The sequence below is a fragment of the Bombus vosnesenskii genome, unplaced genomic scaffold, assembly GCF_011952255.1.
Source record: "Bombus vosnesenskii isolate JDL3184/JDL3185 unplaced genomic scaffold, Bvos_JDL3184-5_v1.1 scf7180000016274, whole genome shotgun sequence".
NCBI lineage: Eukaryota > Metazoa > Arthropoda > Insecta > Hymenoptera > Apidae > Bombus > Bombus vosnesenskii.
The window spans coordinates 280947-300650 of record NW_022884343.1 but is presented as its reverse complement, the minus strand read 5'-3'; the positions used below and the strand labels follow the sequence as shown (position 1 = coordinate 300650).

The 19704-nt window shown below is 37.0% G+C and overlaps 3 protein-coding genes and 1 long non-coding RNA gene across 11 annotated transcripts; 2 read left to right on the top strand and 2 right to left on the bottom strand.

Annotated features, from left to right (window-relative positions):
* The first annotated feature begins 16 nt into the window (after positions 1–16).
* Positions 17–4884, top strand: LOC117242596 (leucine-rich repeat flightless-interacting protein 2). Of its 4 annotated transcripts, XM_033509406.1 has the most exons (10): positions 17–380; positions 646–955; positions 1379–1565; positions 2063–2189; positions 2266–2405; positions 2507–2770; positions 2849–2990; positions 3069–3194; positions 3307–3521; positions 3607–4884. In XM_033509406.1, exons 3-10 carry the CDS (start codon positions 1482–1484, stop codon positions 3715–3717), a joined length of 1209 nt encoding a protein of 402 aa, XP_033365297.1. In that variant the 5' UTR covers positions 17–380; positions 646–955; positions 1379–1481; the 3' UTR covers positions 3718–4884. The 4 variants fall into 4 exon arrangements, with proteins under 4 accessions (XP_033365297.1, XP_033365296.1, XP_033365299.1 ...); XM_033509405.1 differs by lacking the exon at positions 646–955; XM_033509408.1 differs by lacking the exons at positions 646–955; positions 1379–1565.
* Positions 1655–8403, bottom strand: LOC117242592 (targeting protein for Xklp2-like). 3 transcript variants are annotated; one of them, XM_033509398.1, is made up of 3 exons: positions 7709–8089; positions 5380–7631; positions 1655–1785 (listed from the first exon to the last, which is right to left on the bottom strand). In XM_033509398.1, exon 2 carries the CDS (start codon positions 7565–7567, stop codon positions 5426–5428), a length of 2142 nt encoding a protein of 713 aa, XP_033365289.1. In that variant the 5' UTR covers positions 7568–7631; positions 7709–8089; the 3' UTR covers positions 1655–1785; positions 5380–5425. The 3 variants fall into 3 exon arrangements, with proteins under 3 accessions (XP_033365289.1, XP_033365288.1, XP_033365287.1); XM_033509397.1 differs by lacking the exon at positions 1655–1785 and adding an exon at positions 8316–8403 and having other exon boundaries at positions 5016–7631; positions 7709–7934; XM_033509396.1 differs by lacking the exon at positions 1655–1785 and having other exon boundaries at positions 5016–7631.
* LOC117242589 (sorting nexin-13-like) lies at positions 8391–14291 on the top strand. Of its 2 annotated transcripts, none has more exons than XM_033509388.1 (10): positions 8391–8529; positions 9148–9260; positions 9333–9432; positions 9505–9591; positions 9720–9844; positions 9916–10477; positions 10545–12110; positions 12333–12521; positions 12605–12819; positions 12897–14291. In XM_033509388.1, exons 2-10 carry the CDS (start codon positions 9148–9150, stop codon positions 13225–13227), a joined length of 3288 nt encoding a protein of 1095 aa, XP_033365279.1. In that variant the 5' UTR covers positions 8391–8529; the 3' UTR covers positions 13228–14291. The 2 variants fall into 2 exon arrangements, with proteins under 2 accessions (XP_033365279.1, XP_033365280.1); XM_033509389.1 differs by lacking the exon at positions 8391–8529 and adding an exon at positions 8832–9022.
* Positions 14292–14761: 470 nt separating this feature from the next.
* On the bottom strand, positions 14762–19424 carry LOC117242603. Of its 2 annotated transcripts, XR_004495295.1 has the most exons (4): positions 19177–19424; positions 16780–19007; positions 16612–16706; positions 14762–16208 (listed from the first exon to the last, which is right to left on the bottom strand). It is a non-coding gene; the product is annotated as an uncharacterized LOC117242603 (long non-coding RNA). The 2 variants fall into 2 exon arrangements; XR_004495294.1 differs by having other exon boundaries at positions 14762–16706.
* Positions 19425–19704: the final 280 nt, after the last annotated feature.

The window sequence follows — 19704 nt, the reverse complement described above, 5'->3', positions numbered from 1 at the left end:
ATTCGAGGCGCGGCGCACAGTGTGCTTTTGCATTCGCATGCATCACCATCCAGGCTATTCGATCGAAAAATGTGTCTTCCGCTATATTTAAGTGCGACTGCACGCACTGTTTTTACAAGCTTTCGCCTATAGGAGGTAGAAGGTTTGACCGTGAAGTCGCGTGAGCTTAATTTGCAACGATAACTTGGAAAATTCCATGGAACCGTGAATCAACTGAACGGAAACCGCACCGAGTTAATTCCCTGGCCGCAGATGGTCATCGTGGCTCACTCTTCCGATTTCCATTGATTGTATTTATAGTGTCCTCCAGTTTATTTTTGCATGCGGCTCCTTTGAGAAAAAGATGCGCTTATCCGCTGGCTGACAGCGTTTCTCGCGTCGTAAGTCCCTTTAACCATAGGATTTTTAACATTTAGGAGAAGTCGTAGTTGTACAGAGAGAAAAAAGAAATCGAAAGAAAAAGAGAGAGAGAGAGAAAGAGAGGGAGAAAGAGAGAGAGAGAAAAAAAGACGATTGACGACTACAGTAAGGTCTTATTTGCATGTATTCGGACTGACGTTATGTGTGGGTGTGCAAGTCTATTTAATATATATTGTTGAACGTACGAACTCGATTGCCAGACTCTTTATTTCGTTTCTGTTCTAGATTCGTGATCCTGTGTCTCATTCGTTGTTGTCGTCTTCGTCGTCGTCGTCGTCGTCGTCGTCGTCGTCACTGACTTAACGACGAACGCGATTTTTTTATGGGGGAATCATTTGACGCGTTATAGCACAATAAAAGTGATCCGAACAAATACATTATTAGATCCCACTATGGAGATGTTATTCTTAGCGTGAAAACGTTGTAACGTTAGAACGACGGAAGACCGTTTTTATCTGTGCTAGATTCTTTTTACAATTCTATTTTGAACCTTCACATGTCGCCGGGTATTGTTAACCTATAATTCGTTGAAAAAGTACGAAGTTTCTCCTTTTGCAGCCTCTAGTTTCAAAATTTTCTAATTTTTGAATATCGATATTCAGTAATTTTTCCTTTTGAGTCGTTTAAAATATTCAGAGTGATAACCGTTCCATTATCTATTCGTCGTCATTGTCTACATATAAAGCATTTTTGTTGCATAATGAGTAATTATTAGCAGTCTGTAACACCACTAAATTATTCTTTGCAACAGTTAAGGCATTATCAGAATGAGTTGTTATTACGAATGAATATCCTTGCAATGTTTGAACGTTAACGCTTCATTTATGTCTGGTTGCATTGCAAACATCATTCTCCCATCTGTACAGTATATTCAATTGGTCATAATGCGTCTATTAATCATGCTTTAAATCATGCTCACATATTTCTAGCTCTAGCATATTGTCCCTTTGTCCTTTAGTGTGGTGGTTTGTCTTCTTGTACGGTGAAGGACGTGGATCTGCCTAGCAAAAGTCTGCCTGATATTCAAGCAAAATACATATATTAAAGCATTGAATACTGAAATGGAGTCTGCTATAGCTGGACGTAGGCGGACAACCGCACGACATTCAGCAGAGGATCAGGCTCTCGATCAGATAGCCAAGGAGGTATGGCTTGATTATTTTATAATAATGTAACAGAGTGGAGTTTATGAAAAAGATGATATTAAGAACTTTATAATTGTTATATTATTTCAAAACTGTATTCGTTGCCTTAACAGGAAATAAAATAAGATAGTATTGTTGCTATAAGTGTGCTTGACCTTCGGTACTTAAATGTGTGCATGTTTGTAGTAGGTGGGGTTTATATCTTCCTTGATAAGTTTATCTGTAAACAAGAATGTGTAGAGACAATTACTAAATAAGTGAGATATTATATATAGTATATGTCACAAGTATTATTCTAATTAATATTTTATCTTTTAATTGTGACTAAATTAAAGTAAGTATTTGTTGATCTAAATTGATATCAGGATCTCGCATGTTATTTTTAATATCATGTGTCTAATACAGTGTTTCTATATCATGTGTCAATGTGTTAATAATAAATTGAATGTGAAACTATGTTTTTGGTAACAGGATGGATTTACCGTACATACTTTCAGGCAGAAGCTAGATTAGCTGCTAGAAGACAGGCAAGAGCGGAAGCTAGAGAAATACGAATGCGGGAGTTAGAAAGACAACAGAAAGAGGCAGAGGAAAATGCAGATAGGGTGTACGACATGTGTTCAGGTATCTATCCAAAAAAATTAATTCTACATAGAATGTTAGAAACGAAATAAAACACATTATTTTCGCAATTTTTCAGCTGATGTGAATAGAACAATGAGAGTAACACCTGATTCTGTGAGGTCGTCGCGTCTCCTCACGAATTCTAACAATTTCCAATCCAGTCGAAGATCTTCCGAAGATTCACTGGAAGATGCTGGCCTAAGCAGAGACCTCAGGGTACTAATATTTTTATCTTGCAATTCATATTAGGATAAAAAACACCATGTGTTCGTTTATTTAAATATGTACAAGCCTTCCTCCGAATTTTTCCTTTGTAGTTAGAATTGAAAGAATTTGAAGAAAAATTTAGAAAGGCGATGATAGCCAATGCTCAGTTAGACAATGAAAAATCTTCGTATGCTTATCAAGTCGATCTATTGAAAGACAAATTGGAGGAACTAGAGGAGACAGTTGCACAACTTCGTAGGGAACTTAGAGAAAAGAATCGCGAATCTGAGCAGTTAAAAAGACTCAGTCAAACATTGAAAGACGAGTTAGATGTATGCCATGCACAATTAATAGAAAGAGATGCGCTTATACAAGTAAGTAAGCGATAATCTCAAATAAATATGTCGTACTTTTTATTTTAATTCTGTAATTAAAAACTAAAATTATTTTAGGAAAACGGTTTAGTTATTGTCGACGATGAAGGAAGTGAAAACGAAGATAATGAAATTGAGAACGGTCCACGTCCAAGACGAAGAGTACTAGTCAGTACAGAAGCAGCAGAATTATTGCAAAACGCTGGAAAGGGTTCACTAGGTATGCGCAATTATAAAAGATAAAGAATATTTTTGAAATAAAAAGATATATGAGAGAATGTTTTATCATAAATCATAGATGTCCGGCTGAGAAAATTTGCTTCTGAAAAAAAAGAATTGCAAGATGAGATACGACATCTTAGATTGGAACTAGAGGAGACAAGAAATCGTATTAGGTCCGAAAGATCGCCTGGTTCAGTATTAGGTTTGTATACCTACTATAAAGTACACCGTACTTATATTATAGCATATTATAAAATTTCCTTTTATATTGTTTAGTGTATCTATAATTATATTTCATTAATTGTTTCTTCTAGGTTGCTTATCAGACTCCGAAGATGTGCAACGTGAAGCAAACAAGCTTTTGGCCGATTACAAATTCAAGCTTCAAAAAGCTGAACAAGATATGTCTACTTTGCAAGCTACTGTAGCCAGGCTAGAAAGTCAAGTAATACGTTATAAGTCAGCAGCAGAGGCATCTGAAAAAGCGGAGGATGAACTGAAAGTAGAAAAGAGAAAGTTACAAAGAGAAGTAAGCGAAAACTCTCTGCGAATTTTAATCCTTTGTAATTTGAACATTCTCGCCAGATAAATTGGAAAAAATCTGTTTCTTATAGGTCAGAGAGACTCAAGGCCGTGTAGAAGAACTGGAAACGGCAAATTCTCATTTACAGAGGCGATTGGATAAACTTAAAAACGCAAAATCCGCTCTGTTGAAAGAGCTTTGACGGGACGACTTCTTGGGGTCTGTACAATGAGTCTGCCATTTTTCGATTCACTGGGAACCGTGCGCCGATGTTGCCTCACACAACATGAGATACTACTTAACGCATTGAAATATAATTTATGCGAACGGAACACGTACATATAGTAATCGTTACGCGGATTTTACCATGATTTTAATTGATTTTTAATTGTACAATACTGCATACAAGTATGGCATTCCAAAATGGCCACCGCTGTGCAATGGTCTATTGGGATGCCATATTTGGATTAATTATACGCTAAACTGCTGTGAAAAGAAGTCGCTGTTTTATATTCAACACGTTCTTTTCTTTCATTAATTTTTTTTTTTAACACTAACAATTATTCTGCATTTCTTAGTAAAAGAAAGAAAAAAAGAAAAAAACGAAGAAAAAGAAGTAACAGCCTTTTCAATGCATTTCAAACACCGAATATCTTTTCGTTAATTTTGCGAACAGTTATGGAGTCGATTCGTAATATGTATATTATTTTGAGGAAAAATATTCTGACTCGTGTATTATAAATGGAATTAAATATTTTCCATGCCTTTATTTTTTGAGGCACAATCTTTCATGTTACTTTAGTTTTTGCTCATTGGAGCTACTGCGATGGAAACTTGAAGATAACCGTATAATAGTTATTCAGAATAATTTATGATATACGGGTCAATTAAAACATTGCGTACGTCAATGAGTGTAATTTTTGTGTTACATCGAATAATTTATAAATGATATTTCTACAGATACAAAATATTTATAACTTCTACGAGAACCGTGTTAATAGTTAAAGCTAGAATTTCGAATGGAAGCAACCAATCTACAATATTCATTTTCTACTATCGATCGTCTACTGTGAAATCTTGATAAACGTTTTTAATTTTTTATATCGTATTGTCGTATCTAAAAAATCGATATTAGATTGTATGCCAAATAGAATGATAAAGATAACTGGAACATCTGAAATTGATGGAAGAAAAAATATTCCTGCTGATTGTGGTGTTAAAGTTGTTAATGATAGCATTTTTAATCGATTGAATTGTCTCCAGAACTGAACTTTTTATTCCTCTGACTGATGCGAAGCAAAAGAAAGTAGATGTATGATAGTGTGGTCTTTGTACATTCGAAATAAATTAAACTATGTTGTTGAAGCTATATAATATTCTTGGTATATAAATTTATTATATATATTTTATGTGATATAAAAGAGAAGTACTAAAAATGTCATTTACATCCTTATCAATTAGAGATATATCTGAAAAAAGTAATCCAGCAAATCAAAAAAATAATGAAATAACAAATCTTGTTTATGTCATAGTTAGCTAATACAAGTTATTTTCGAATTTATGGCGAATCATGAAATATTTAATTACATTCAATCGTCATTTCTAAGTGTAAATATGTATAAATTGTTTAGTTTTCTTTTTAATTTGTTTTTTAGCATTTAAATTATCTAAACGGTAAAAATAAAAATTTTTAGTTTTAGACACAAAATTACAAAAAAAAATACAGCTTTTTTATTGTGATTCGAAGCTCGATTGCACCATTCTTCATAAAAAAATTACTTTATTATGATACCGTATATGAGAGTTCAAATATTTCCTACAACTCAAAGAAGTATTACCTAACAAATCATGTCGTGTTACTTACATATAGTCAATACATAATTAACTTGTATATTGTATGTTGATTAAAATTAAGAAACGGCTTTTGCTTTGTTTCTAATTCCCAATGCAGGACTTTGTGGATTGGTTATAGGCTTGGTTGATTTTACAATATTTATAGGTTTATATACTGGCATTGGTCTAGCTTTCACCTCTGCCATTTTGCGCAACTCTGCTCTTTCCATTTTTTCTTTCAATAATTTATTCTTTTCTTCCTGCATTTTCTTTGCTCCAAATTCCTGCTCCCTCTTCTTGATTTTGTCATCAAATTCGTTCCTTTTTTGAGCTCTTTTCATTGTATTTAATTCAACTTTACCAACCTTGTTCTGGACATTGTTTAATTTTTTATTTTTGGTATCTATTAAGCTTGTGCTGGTTCTATTTATTGTCACCTTCTTTCTAGTGCTTATGTCCGTTAATGTATTATTCATAATATTAGGCTGCTTATTTTCTTGGTTACTGCAACTTTTTATTTGTCTGGTTCCAAGTTCCTTAGAGCCACTTACCTTGTCCTTGCTTCGTATATTATCTTTAGATAAACCATGAATCACAACAGGTTTAAAGCTTGGAACAGGATTGGCATGGAATACTCTAGCCTTTTTATCCTGTTCCTCCAACTGCTTAATAAATTCTTCTTTCTTCTTAGCAAGAAATTTGTTTCTTTCTTCAAAACTAAATGGACATGTAGCTATTGTTCTCCTTTTTGAACTCTGCTCTTTAACTGTATTTGTTGGCTTTAGAAATTTAGGTGCGGGTCTTGCATGAAACTCTGTCTTTACTTTATTTACTTCCTGAGTGTGACAATTTTTCAGTTTTTCTTCCTTTCTTATCTGAAATTCCTTGTTGCGAGTGTTAGAATTGAATTTTGTGTCCTTTGTGTTATCTGCAACAACTTCTACACAGGGATTTCCCTTCTTAGAGGAAACACTTGAGCTACTGGTGGAAGGAGTGATGGGAACAATCTTTTTGTGTTCCTTGGCATTTGTATTCTGTTGCAAATTTAGGGATGGTCCTGCTGTATGACGTATTCTCTTAGACTGAGTCAAATGAAACTCTTCTGTAACTGTAGTTGGTTTTTTAGGCACTTTTTTCAACACTGACCGACCCTTTAAGATATTAATTGGTACAGGATTTGCTTTGATTTGATGCTTCTTCATTTCTTCAAACTCCAACTCTTCTCTTTCTTGCTGACTCAAGATATTACCTCTTCTCCTTCTCTGTTTGCATCTTAATGCAGGAGAAACTGGATAAGTAAGCTTCATCGGTAATTGTTTCAATTTTATCAATGGACCAGGCTTCATATCCTTGTTACTGAGAGTACGGAATCTCTGAGGTGTTCCATTTTGGAACTTAGAAATCGCCTCTGCTAAACTTACGAACTGATTTGAACGTTTCCGATTCTTTATCATCTTTGTTATACCATATTGACAAGTAAGTACCTTTGGTTGTGATTTACCCAATGAGTGTCGTTTTTTATTAAATAAATTAGATTCTCTTTTTGAAAGTGATACAATTTTATAAGATAATCTCTTCTCTGAAAGATTATCTTTTGCTGAAGTATCAACTTTTGATTTTATTACTAATTTATCTTTATTTTTTGCAAATGCAGTTTGTAAAGTACTTTTCTTTTCCATATTATTTGCCTGAACATCTTTCAATGAAGACTTACCAAGAATTGTGTTCTTTGCCTGTAACATGCGCTGCTTAATCCTCTCAGGCACATCCTTTTTAATTTTATGATTTGCCATTGATACTTTAAATTCAGCGGTCAGATCTGTTATTGATATATTCCATGTCTGATGAATTTTGCTGGACCTTTCATCTAGCTTTAAGTCTTTCATAGCTCTGTCTAATTGATGATCTTCCTTAACTTTCTCTATAGAATGCATTTTATTTTCATGAGGTATAAAATATGCTATATTACAATGTGCAGGAGTTTGTGGTTCTAAACTGTCATCAAACTTTGTTTCATTGACAGATTGCTCAGTTCTGCTTTCTTGCGTATGTGAGGAAGATGGAGTGGAATCAATGGTAGATTTCAAAAATATTTGAGGATCGTGCACCTCGTGTTCTTTTTCGAAATAACTATCACAACAAACCTGAGGACTACATGTAAAATCTGCCCACTGTGGAGCACAACAGTTCTCCATCATATCAAAAAAATTTGAATTCATGGATTAAATTTTCAAATAAGTATTACAACAAACTACCGTAAGGTGGATATTATTCAAACACAATCTACAAAAAAAGCGCGAGGATAATAAAAAAAATTTAGAAACGTTATTCTATTTGTATATGTTAAAGTTTATAGGTACCTTTGGAATAAGTAGCAAGCACTTAAGCTGCAATTTTTACACGATTTCGTGTAATTAAACGTTTATCTGGTCCAGTAGTTCTTTCACAATTCTTTAAATAACTAATTCTATAAAAAAAACTTCTTTCCAGGATATTTACTTTTCAAACACCGAAAATCCTGGTAACTGGTCAACGTAGACGTTGACGAATTTAAGTTTGAAATTTTTTGACCTTCCATCTAATTGGCTGGAAATAATGTACATAATATAAAAGTTAAAGATCTCTATTATTCCTATAAGAATTTTGTTCGTTATTGTATGTTAAGGTTGGCAATATTAGTATATAGTGACTTAACGCTCCATGACTGTTACATGAAAAGGTGCCACAGAACATGACAACTGCGCATCTTACTGCGCAGAATAATTTTTCCGCGGAAAAACAAAAAAAGGTGAGACATGGGTAAAACAGTTCGAAAGGAAAGGAAGATTTGAAGTAGCATTTTGAATCGTTTTTATCTTCCTATATTTTATTTTGTTCACTCTTAACTAGATAGGATATTTGATGAACTTATTACTCGAGTTAAGATTTTCGTGAGTCACTATAAATTATAAAGAATTAAGTAATTACGTAGGACGTATAAAGTTGGCGCGCGGAAGCGCCCCTAACATCCACATACGGAATTAACCAGACATGTCGTCGGACGTATTTGCTGGATTAATGTTCGCCTGCAAAGATGTAAATAAACTGTTGGTTAGCTGACCAGTTTCGTGCGATGAATCGTACGAGGACCGCAATATGTGCGTAGCTGTATGTACACGACCGTTTATCCGGCAATCCAAAGGTAGGGGCCCAAGAATGGCGCCCGCGCGTGTGCAATGATCGACTTTACTGTAGCAGACGGAACATATTGCTTCGTCGACGTTTATTTCTGTTTTGATGTGCGCAAATTCTTTACTGGGCACGCACTGGTTCATCAAATAATTCTGCTCCAACATTTCTATCAAAGTTATATCTGTCCCATGAAATTTCCATTTTGGGAGATCCTCCACAATCTCTTGTCACTATCTATTCTCCTGTCTATTTACTCAAACGTGGACTTCCGATTTGTGATGCAAACGTCAATGTGACAATTGTTGAATGATACACTATAATATGGTATCACTATCAAATCTATTCGATAAGTTAAAGTGGAGAGTGACATTTGAGTGAAACTTAATGTGTCCAGTAAGAATTCATAAAAATTCTTTATGAAAACCCAATCTCGCGATAATGCGAGAAGAGAACTATATTTCACGTCCGATCATTGATAAGGACCATCGAATAGGAAATTTCCAGTAATGTATATTCTTTTTCGATTATCTTGAATCAGAAGTTATTATTAAACTTTCTTGTAATACTGCCATCTTATTCTTACATCTTCTTTGCTAATGACCATTTAACCAGCTTCGAATTTTTGCAGATGAACGTTCCACTATATGGACTTCTTGGAGTTGCGGCTGCTCTACTCATATATATTATTGGAATTGGAATGATCCTGAAGCTGTTTATTTGTCTGCTAGCCTTAATTTTAGGGTATGATTCACTTGCTTTTAAGATCTTGATATTGGAAGCATTGATATTTCTATCCATTTAATTTTGTTGTAGAATAATCACATGTATATATAGAACATATGGTGCAAACCTTGACAATGCAGTTAAGTCTGAAAGGGAAGACTTAAACAAGAAGACTGAAAAGTTACGGCAGGTGAATACACATTAAACAATACGATTGGATTGATTACCATGGTGCTTAAAGATGCATTTCTTTTTGTTTCAGTATATTCTAGATCTATCCACCCAGAAGATGACCTTTACTTTAGATAGAAGAATCACTGGGAGCCGTATTATTGACGAATCCCTGCAAGTACATAGTCGATTTAAGAACTTTTATTGCCTTTGTGTACCCCAACATGAAATATATTATATAGTATATAATAATATATAATATGTATAATAAGAGTAACATACGATTTGCGACTTCCCCCTATATAGGAAATACTAGATTTCGTTATCAGAGATTATGTGGAACCATGGTACAGCATCATTACAGACGACGAGGAGTTTATATATTCTGTTCGGGACACTGCTCAGAAAATAGCAATCAACATTGCAAATCGGTACATAAAGCATACAATTCGATAAATCTTTTTTGCTTCATTCCCTTTTAAGAAAATCATCTTTTCATTAGGGTGAAAGGTGTAGATTGGGTACCATACTTAACCACGCGCCTCGTGGACGATGCAGCTTCCCATGTTAGGCTCTATCGACAGGCAAGAGCGAGGATAAAACAGCTTCGAGCCAAGAAACTGCAGAAAGGTAGTGCCAGTTCAAGCACTTCCAGTGGCACACCTAAGAAGACACCCACGCATAGACGAAATAAAAGTGAAACGGATGTCTCTTGGTATTCCCAGTCTAAGTTCTACATTCCCAATTTATCTTCCCTCACGGAACCAATCGAAAATAACGAAGAGAAAGAAGAGGAATCGCTGGAAAAGATATTTTTCGACCTGGAGGTGCAAATGGAGAACGATTTAATCTGCAGGGACCTGGTGTGCACTAATAGCACTCAGGAACTTGAATTTTTGGGAGAGATATCTGAAATTCTATTATATCTTGTATTACCAAAAGGAGACTTCGATTGTTTGACTGTAAGATTTATTTTAAGGGAGTTATTAGTGAATGTGATTATTAAACCATTGTTGGATCTATTCTCTGATCCTGATTATATTAATCAGGCGTGTATATGGCTGGTAAGTATATTATAAGATTGTTTTAAACAGCAGGGAACGAATTATGCTTATAATTTTGCATTTTCAGTGCGCTAAAGAAGGTGGCTTACCCAGCGATGTGTTTTTAACGGTGATCAGAGTGACGGATAGCTTAGATGAATTAACGGCGACGAAAAATATAGTTTGTAAAGAAATAGCTCATCTTCGTTCTAAGGATTCTGGAGGAGAGGATGATCTGTCGGTGAAACAACAATTGAATAGTTTACTCTACGTAAAGAAGATTTTGGAAACCAGGATTATCGGGATGCAGGAGGGACTAGAGTCAGAGACCGACTTAATTGGTACTCAGCCTGATTGGAACAGGCTACTGATGCCTGGACAGAAATTAGTGAATTTACCCCTAGATGAGCTATTGAAGAATAATATCGCGTTGAGTTACTTCATCGACTACATGACCTCCATAAATGCAGAATCGTACCTGTTCTTTTATCTAAATATCTATGGCTGGAGGGTATCGGCAGAGCAACAGATATCCAACATAGAATTGCAGAAGTTGCACGCGGCTCAAGCAACTCCTAGTCTCATAGGTACCAAGCGTAAAAATACAGATCTGGAAAATTTAAAGGAAGCAGCTATCAAAATCTATCAGCAGTACCTTAGTGACAAGGCATCTCCAAAGTTACAACTGGACGATGCCTTGGTAAAGACTTTGTTAGCCAGAATAAAAACTGAGTCTGTGAAAGAAATATGGTTCGACGATCTTAGAGCTTGTTGCTACGAAAAATTACAAAACGAGGATCGATTTCTGCCGGGTTTTAAAAGATCTAAGGCTTACGTAAAACTTCTCGCGGAATTGGATCTTTTGAAAGATCCAACATCTGAAGAAGATACAAAATCTTTGGATAGTATCAGTTTGTCGAGTACGAATAACGAACTGGAGACTTTGGATGAGATGTCTGAAATATACAAAACCGAGGATACTAAACCGGCTGAATTAAAAGATAGTAAATCGAAATCTAACTCTTCGACGAGTTTGGCCAGTATCGTGGAGCCAAACGAGGACAAACCGGTTGAATCAGATTCTTCGATCAACATTAGAACCATGAAGAGTATAAGGAAGGCAATTAGCATTGATACGGACCACATTAGCGAGGGTAAAGATGTCTCTTTCTATCTGGAATCGAATTCAGAACAATTTGTCAAATTAGATGAGAACACTTATGATCAGAATGCCATTAAGAAGTTGCAACAGGGAAAATTCGAAATTACGGCCAAGATTATCGAGACTGGAATAGTTAATGATCGTGGGAAAACTTATGGTATCTACGCAGTAGCCGTGACCAAGAATTACGATTCAGGTTATCAAGAGAAGTGGCACATTTATAGGAGATACTCTGATTTTTACAATCTTCATCAAAAGATTAAAGAAAAATACTACGATTTGGCGAAAATTCCTTTTCCAGCGAAGAAGGCTTTCCATAATATGGAAAGAACCGTTTTGGAAAGAAGAATGTTGATGTTGAATGCCTGGTTGCATCAATTAACGAAACCAGCTGTCGTCGAAGGACATATGGGTTTACAGAATTTGTTACTGAACTTTTTGGAGCAGGGCGATTACGATAAAGGTGTTACCAGTGGACAGATATCTAAAACGGTAATTATAATTATTATACAGGGTGTTTTAGTCAACTGGAACAAGCGGTGTTTTTAAATCAATTGAAAATAGAAAAAAATATAAGAATTTTGTATTAAATGATAATAGTAATTAAATGCATGATATTTTATTTAAAGAGTTCTGTTTGTCTGGTACACTCTGTATATACGAGTAAGATTGTAAGAGGATTATACAAGGTATTTAATCCTCGATTTAATACAGATAGATACTCTGATGAATCCATTGAAAACGTCAATGAAAACAGTAACTCAGGCAGTGAAAACTATGCCGGATAATATGCTAAATACGGTAGATGGAGTTATGGACAATATAAGTAAATTTTTTGGCAATCCAAAGAAACCCAATGCCTTCTATGAGAACACCAAAGTTAGTGCTAGTCTGGATGTGGAGGTGCTTATTTGCCTTTTAGATCAGTATGTAGTAACCACATGGTATTTAAATATGTAGCACATTTTAATTTCATTTTATTTTAGACCAACGACAACATTCCCTTACGAATAATGCTACTATTGATGGATGAAATCTTCGACTTAAAAGTGAGAAACCAATGGCTCAGACGACGAATAATAACGTTACTCAGGCAGATCATTCGCACTATGTTTGGCGACATAGTAAATCGAAGAATAGTCGAGTACGTTTCCCTATTAACGAGTCCAGCCAGGGTAGCTGGTTACTTAAAATTATTTAAGTAAGTAACCCTATATTTTGTCGGAATTTGTTGGAATTAACTAATTATCGTTATTTACTAATTATTCGTCTGTACAGGAACAGTTTCTGGCCAAACGGAATTAAAGCCGAAAAGAAACCACCCAGGGATGCAGAAACGAAGAACAGGACAAGGGTAGCAGCCAAGGTTGCACTTCTATCCTGTCTTTCGGATGAATTGAAACATATCATTGGTAGTGAAACAACCAGGAGAGGCCTTCTGAGAGTGTTTGAGTTGTTCCAGCGACCTGTGCTCAACAGAAGACTTCTGTACGCACTTCTAGAAGGAATTGTAGAGACTCTGTTCCCTCAGAACAACTTGGTGGACATTTTCCGAAAACTCTACTCGGTTTCACCAAGGTTACAACAAAGAAATTTTCAGAAAACATAAGATCTGATAATTCTATTCAGCGTATTTTGGAGTTAGGAACGCCTATGAATCTCTTCAGCGAATACTATCTGCACCAAAGACTTTGAACAGAATAGTGAAATGGAGGATGACTGTTTACCAGCTCTTGAGTTGATTTCTCAAAAATGAATGAGAGGAGAAATCATATTGTCGAGTAAATATTTTATAGAGGGAGTTAGGGGAACCAATACTCATGCCTATAAATTTTATCTATAGATGAATTGTAAAATACAAAGGACGAATTTCCTTAATCGATGCTCAACTGGAAGATTACCTAAAAACTCGTTAGGGGTAAAGTGATTATGTACATTATTATCTCGAGCAGCCAATTTAATTGCAATAAACAAGAGAAGAAAAGATGGAAGTAGTCATTTTTCAAACTGGGAACAATTTGAAAGTTCTGTAGAGAAAAAGAATTTCTAAATCATACTCTCAATTTCTATTAATATGTATATTCGAATAAAATAAGCGCAGTAATCCAGTGGCCAAATAAGTCTAATAAACTATTTACACGAATTAATTCGAGCACTTTAATCGAGTTTTGCTGGTAGGTTACGGAACGTTTCACAAATCTCTCGAATATCTCGTAGAGACACGCGTATTTAAGAAGATTATGCATTCCAATTTGCATTTTAGCAATGTACTTCATAAAAGAACACTTTTTACACGTGTACTAGAAGACCAACTTTTTCATGATGGTGTTATTCTTTAATGTACAAATCGTCGCGAAAATACAATACTTAATTCGCCGAAAGATCTTCAATGTATCGTGCCATTTCAAACCTACACGTAGCAAAGACAAAAGCAAGTAAAACCAAGTTTCTATTTATTCGAATCTCTTTGAAGAATTTCTTCGGACAGCTATAAGTTTGTAAAATCTTAATTTAATTCCCCTGTCGTTAACGAATGTAATTATTCTTAACGATAGTGTAAAATTGTTGTAAATGTCGTACAATTGTATATATACATGAACGTTATTTCTATCGTGTTGAAACGCCATATCTGTCATCGTTTACTTATTATTAAAGGAATTGTTTATAAATCGATACTATTTATTCTCTTCTCACATTCCTACCTTTTCTCTCTATAGAAAAATTATGGGGGTTCATATCTACTACATTCTCAGAAAGATTCAGTAAGCCTCAATCTTTTTTCCACCTAAAAATAAAAATATATTTTTTCTCTAAAACATATATAATTTTTCAAATTAGATTAAAACAAAATTAATATTTTTCCAAGAACGAGGATAAACATTTTGCATGAAAAAGAATTGCAAGAATAGAGTGAGATTTATCGTATGGTAACTCTTACGCAAAGTCGGAAGCTTCCAAGTTTTCATGGCCAAATATGGATTATTAATTCTGCCAGCTATGCTGGAAGATCGAAGAGATTAACTGGGCTCGTATTTCAAAAGCCGCGACAAAGAAACTAGTTAATTACTACGAATCAATTAACCGTAGCCATTAGCAATAGGGTGGGGGGTGGGGGGTACTCGCGACAAGAAGAGAGAAAAGAGTGAGCAAAAACAAAGAAACTTTATTATCGAAGGCCTGCTGCTGCGAGACTAGGGGAAGTATATTAGGAAAAAAAAGAGGGGGCCGGGTACAAGAGCATCGTCTCATCGTTCACATCGTTGTTCGCCTCATACGGGGACATTTTGCCCGAGCGAAAAGAGGGGGTCTCTCTGAGGGCTTTCAGCTTCCGAAGAAGGGGTGGGGGCCGGACCAGACCGGGCCATTTTAGTCCTTACAAATTTCTCTTCATTCATCAGCCTCTTCATCATCAACTTCCTTCCTTGAATTTCTCTTAATAGTTCTCCTATTGACGATCGTCTTAAACGTCTAAAAATAAAATTGGATTAACCTGTGACTAATACTTCTACTACTACTACTACTAATACACATTATCATTTGCACAATTTTGAGAATTTTCAATTGTCAAGGACGTTCCTCCTACTTTTGATGCAGATTACTCTAGTAGAGGGTTGGAGGGACCTCTTATCCTCTTAAGAACCCCATCCTCCCCAACCTCCCGAACCCGGAACCTCCAATCCAATCCAGATCATGGGTTCAGCCACCAGGCCGCTGAAAACGAACCTCCTCTATCCATTGTGGCGAAAAGAATTAGCGGTGGTGCGTCTAGCGCATTTTCAGAAGGGGTTCCAGAGCAGCGGTCGGCCCCCGGGCTCTCTCCGCGCGAAAGAAGAGGGGAAACGCATCGTCAGAGGCGTACACAGCCGGGCAACGACTACCGAACGACGTACTAACGAAAGAAAATCGATATGCATGATTCACGCACGCGAGAGAGGACGCCTCGAAGGGGGCCGGGGGACAGGGGTACGCAGGGGTGGGTATACACACGGTGAAAGGCTGTAGGAGAGGCAACGGAGGGGAAGGGAGAACGGAGAGCCACTCTTCTCCCTTCGTGCTCCCTTTTGCCGCGAACCAAGGGGACGGAGAGAGCTGTATCAGGCTGTATGTGCGATCAACACACGTAATTCTATACAAGCACACGAGGAGGGGTATTCTTACAATGCTACCCCCTCGGTCACTCGATCAGTCGTGTCCAGAGTCCCATGCTCGTTGTGAACCTTCGTGGCTCTCCTCGTCGACGTTCTCGCGTGTCTTCCTCGTTTCCCATGTTTATTTCCATTTGTCAATTTTACGCCCGTTGCTTCTCCTTTCGATCATTTCCAGGATCTATAGCAGTTCCACACGTCACGGGGGTTTTAGTGATGGTTTTCGTCGAATGCGTCGGCGTCGACACGTACAAGCTACATCCAGTGCGCGATCGCCGGTGATCCCGCGTTCGTCATTCGATTTCGAGGACTGATATCAATATTCGAGGGACTGTATATACCTCCTCAGTGCATGTGCTGGTGTTTACAGTGGTGACTGGCTATGATAGAGGACCGATGAGTTGTCTTCCACTTCTCTTCTACGGCGTCTGAGAGTAAGAGCATCCTGTAGGATATGATCAGCTTTAATGACAGGTAAAAGAATTTCAGAGTTGTTAAAATTTGTGCATTGTTATATGAACTGTGCTATGGAGATTTTCTGACCGTATCATTGATCCGTTTGGTCAATGATAATGAAAAAGTGACTTTTTGGCAATTCCTTTGTATTTCTTTTCGTGAAAACTTCTTACCTTTTTTTCATGTAAACAAAATTTCCAAATTATAGAACTGTTTAAAAATGAAGTTGTGTGTAGGTAGAATTGCAATTACATACTTCTTCCAAATGAATCTCTCTTTCTTTCATTCAGCTTTAATTTATGTTACGAAAAGTGTTTAATTCTTTTTACGTCAAGTACTCTGTCACATATTTCTATAGGAGGGCATACTATAATCTGAGCATGCAACTGTACCGTTTTTTCGCGTTGAGGGTGGCTCGGGGATTTCGATGCGAGGCTAGCAACGTGAGGCATCGAGACGCATCTAAAATTCTATTATCGTCACGTTCCTGTAAAACCGTTGATCGTCAACTCTATCCTATTAATTCCAATTATTTATCGATTAATTATTTTTAACCCTACCTGTTGCTATATCCATAGGAATCCTTCCATTCTTACTTTAAAAAAAAGTGGTCCTTTTCAGTCAAAGCTACCAAATACCTTCCTTTTTTTTAGTACACAAAACGGTTTTCGCAACTGCAGCTTAAAATATTAGTTTAGAGAAAGCACGAAACTTCCAAGATTTTGTCCATAAATTTCTTAAAAGTTGGATTCATACAGAAACAGATAGCTCCGATGGACCAGACAATTTGGGCATCTTGATCGTTTGGTTAATTCCAAAAAATCGGGCCGATCGTTCTGGAAGCTGCGCGCATCCGCCTCACGGTGTCGATTTTTCTCGCTTAATTCACGCCACCGATACCAGGTCGACGTGTAACGCAAGAGAATAAAACGAGAAAACGATGCCAGGCTGCGGTCAGTTGGGTCTGGTTCCGAAACAAGATACGCCTGGGACTTAAAATAAACAAACAGTAATATGCCACGAACCGAATAGAAAAGCTAGTCGATCTACTATCGATCTCTAAAAGAGCAAATGAAATTGTACGACGTGTCCACTTGTCGCGAAGGAAGTTAGATTACGGCTATATTATGTTAATAATTCTGAAGAATAGTGATTAGAAGACGGAATGGTATGAAAGAAATTTTTGGAACGCAATTCGATCGAGGGTGAGATAGGAACTTGGATCGATATCTCGGTTGGAACGCGATGGTAGAGCCACTATTTACGGGGGAGACCATCTGTATGGGGTGGATGTTGGTCCACCGTCAAAGAATCCTCCTCGTGAACCCGATTCGCTCTTCTTTTCTAAAACAGAACGTATTCTTTCAGAAATATATATATATACAATATCCTTTGTCATCTATCCTAGCAAAAACTTTGGATTTTTATAGTCATAAACTTTTCAAAACATGATCAATCTTTTAACGAAAATATATTCTATTCTAATATCTAATATTATACATTGAGAATCCACGTAAAATCGATCGTTTTCATAAAATAAAGCCTAATTTCACGAAAATGGTGAAATAGACGCAACAAACATTCTAGAATGTGTCCAATTCGATACTAATCTAGCGACCTCCCCTTCTAAATGATGTACGAGAGAAATTATAGCATCTAGCAAGGGTAGAATCACTAAGTCAGCGCTAGGGGATGCATTTGTGTCCAATGGGAGGGTAGAAGTTCGTAGACAGTCGTAGAAACACCTGCGTGCACGGGGAAATAGCTTCGTCGAGCATCTGCTCGCGGTCTATTGGCCTATTTCCAGCTGCGTATCACCCCTAGAGGCTGACTAATTCGAAATTGTCGAAAACCATGTTCCCTAATGTCGTTGGGTAACCATCTTGTCCTGGAAAATTCTTGGGAATCATCAAAAACCGCCCTCAACATCTGTCGTGTTATGAACCAATAGTAAAAACATATAATTACCTTTATAAAACCTAGTACGTTGTATTATAGCGTTTAAAACTCATAAATTCTTCAATTGTCCATTCATTGAACTTCTTTTAACATTTTGAATATATCGAGAAGAACTTGCCCGATCAGAATTCCTAAGTGAAGAGATGAAGAAACTGTCTGGAGCCCGGAACATGCGACTTTCGCGACTAAGGCGTATCAGTATCGTTTAAAGGGACTGCAAACATGATACGCAGCCGGATTAACTTACTCTATATGTCCAAAGAGAAACGCAGACCACTGGTTTATCCTAGTTCTTCGCAGAGCGAAGGTCGTCGTACTTCGGGGAGCGCTCATGGCGGCGTTACTTTGAAAAAACGCTGGAAAACCAGATCGAGTTTCTGCAATTCCGTGTCACGAACATTATATGTTGTTAATAGAACGATTAAAAAGCGTAATTTCTTTGGGAAAGTCCTCACTCTCCTTCCGAGTTATTCCGAGGATATGAGATTAGGAAGATATCTTTCTTCTCATTGATGCATCATAAAGTGAAAAAATTCCCACTTAGGTTTGAAAGAATCTTCAGTATGCTCCCATTTCTTCATCGTGGCACACTAATTTCAATTTTTACATACTAATCTTCGATAGAATATATATGCTAAATCGAAGAACATCTCGGTACCGAAGATTTAGTTGAATAGACGTTATAATTCAGCGTAGTCGGTCGAAGAGAGTCATCTTCTTGGACGACAGGCAGTAAGGAGCTCGCTGACAGGAAGAGAGACGCGAGTACATAGGCTGGAAACGGAGAAACAGGGACGGCAAGGCGTGCATAGGTGGTCGCAATTTGCACCTAGAAGCACAGAGAGCACCGATATCTAGTATCCCGTCGTATTATTACGCTCGAGGGCGTTCGTAAGGGGGAACCGAGGTCCAGGGATGGTCGGCCGGCTAGGTGTAGGCTTACTTTGGACTCTGGTGTGGGATTACCGTACTTATATTCAAGTCTAATATTAAGTTACCATTTTGCTTTACGGCAAGTGAACAGGCTGCCTGCATATAGGAAGCCATCCGAGCGCTCTTGGGACAGTCTGGGTTAGGTCTGGGCCCACCTACGACACGTAAAGCGTCACTTCTTCCCGGCCCATCATCCTTCGTGGTTTCGTTCCGAAAAAAGTGTCACCAAACTTCGACTTCCGTCATTTTTTCTGCTTTCAACTAGGAAACTGTCTCTCTCAAAGGGCAGGAATTTTTATTGAAGACAAAAGAGCAGAAGCTGAAAGAAATACGTTGTGAAGTGGAATTGTGGATCGATGGTATTTAATGATTTGGATAAAAGTGATTTTTACTTGGTTAAATTATTGTATGCATGGAGGCTGGATGGCTGGAACTGGAGCAGGAACGCGTTTATGTGAATCTTTTCCCTGGGAAGTGATCTTTTCTTTGCTACGAATTGGTCTTCCATTGTCAGAGGGGGGTACGAAGTTTCCATAAATTTTGATATTTGGAGAAAGTGCGCGACTCCGAGGATCTTCAGATAGTATTTTCCA

Bases quoted from the DNA above. Each gene is read 5' to 3' on its own strand.
- LOC117242596 (XM_033509405.1), top strand. From the start codon at position 1,482: ATGGAGTCTGCTATAGCTGGACGTAGGCGGACAACCGCACGACATTCA. The intron at 2,190-2,265 runs GTATCTATCCAA...GCAATTTTTCAG, and splicing joins GGTGTACGACATGTGTTCAG to CTGATGTGAATAGAACAATG. The intron at 2,406-2,506 runs GTACTAATATTT...TTTCCTTTGTAG, and splicing joins GCCTAAGCAGAGACCTCAGG to TTAGAATTGAAAGAATTTGA.
- LOC117242592 (XM_033509397.1), bottom strand. From the start codon at position 7,567: ATGAATTCAAATTTTTTTGATATGATGGAGAACTGTTGTGCTCCACAG.
- LOC117242589 (XM_033509388.1), top strand. From the start codon at position 9,148: ATGAACGTTCCACTATATGGACTTCTTGGAGTTGCGGCTGCTCTACTC. The intron at 9,261-9,332 runs GTATGATTCACT...ATTTTGTTGTAG, and splicing joins CTGCTAGCCTTAATTTTAGG to AATAATCACATGTATATATA. The intron at 9,845-9,915 runs GTACATAAAGCA...TCTTTTCATTAG, and splicing joins GCAATCAACATTGCAAATCG to GGTGAAAGGTGTAGATTGGG.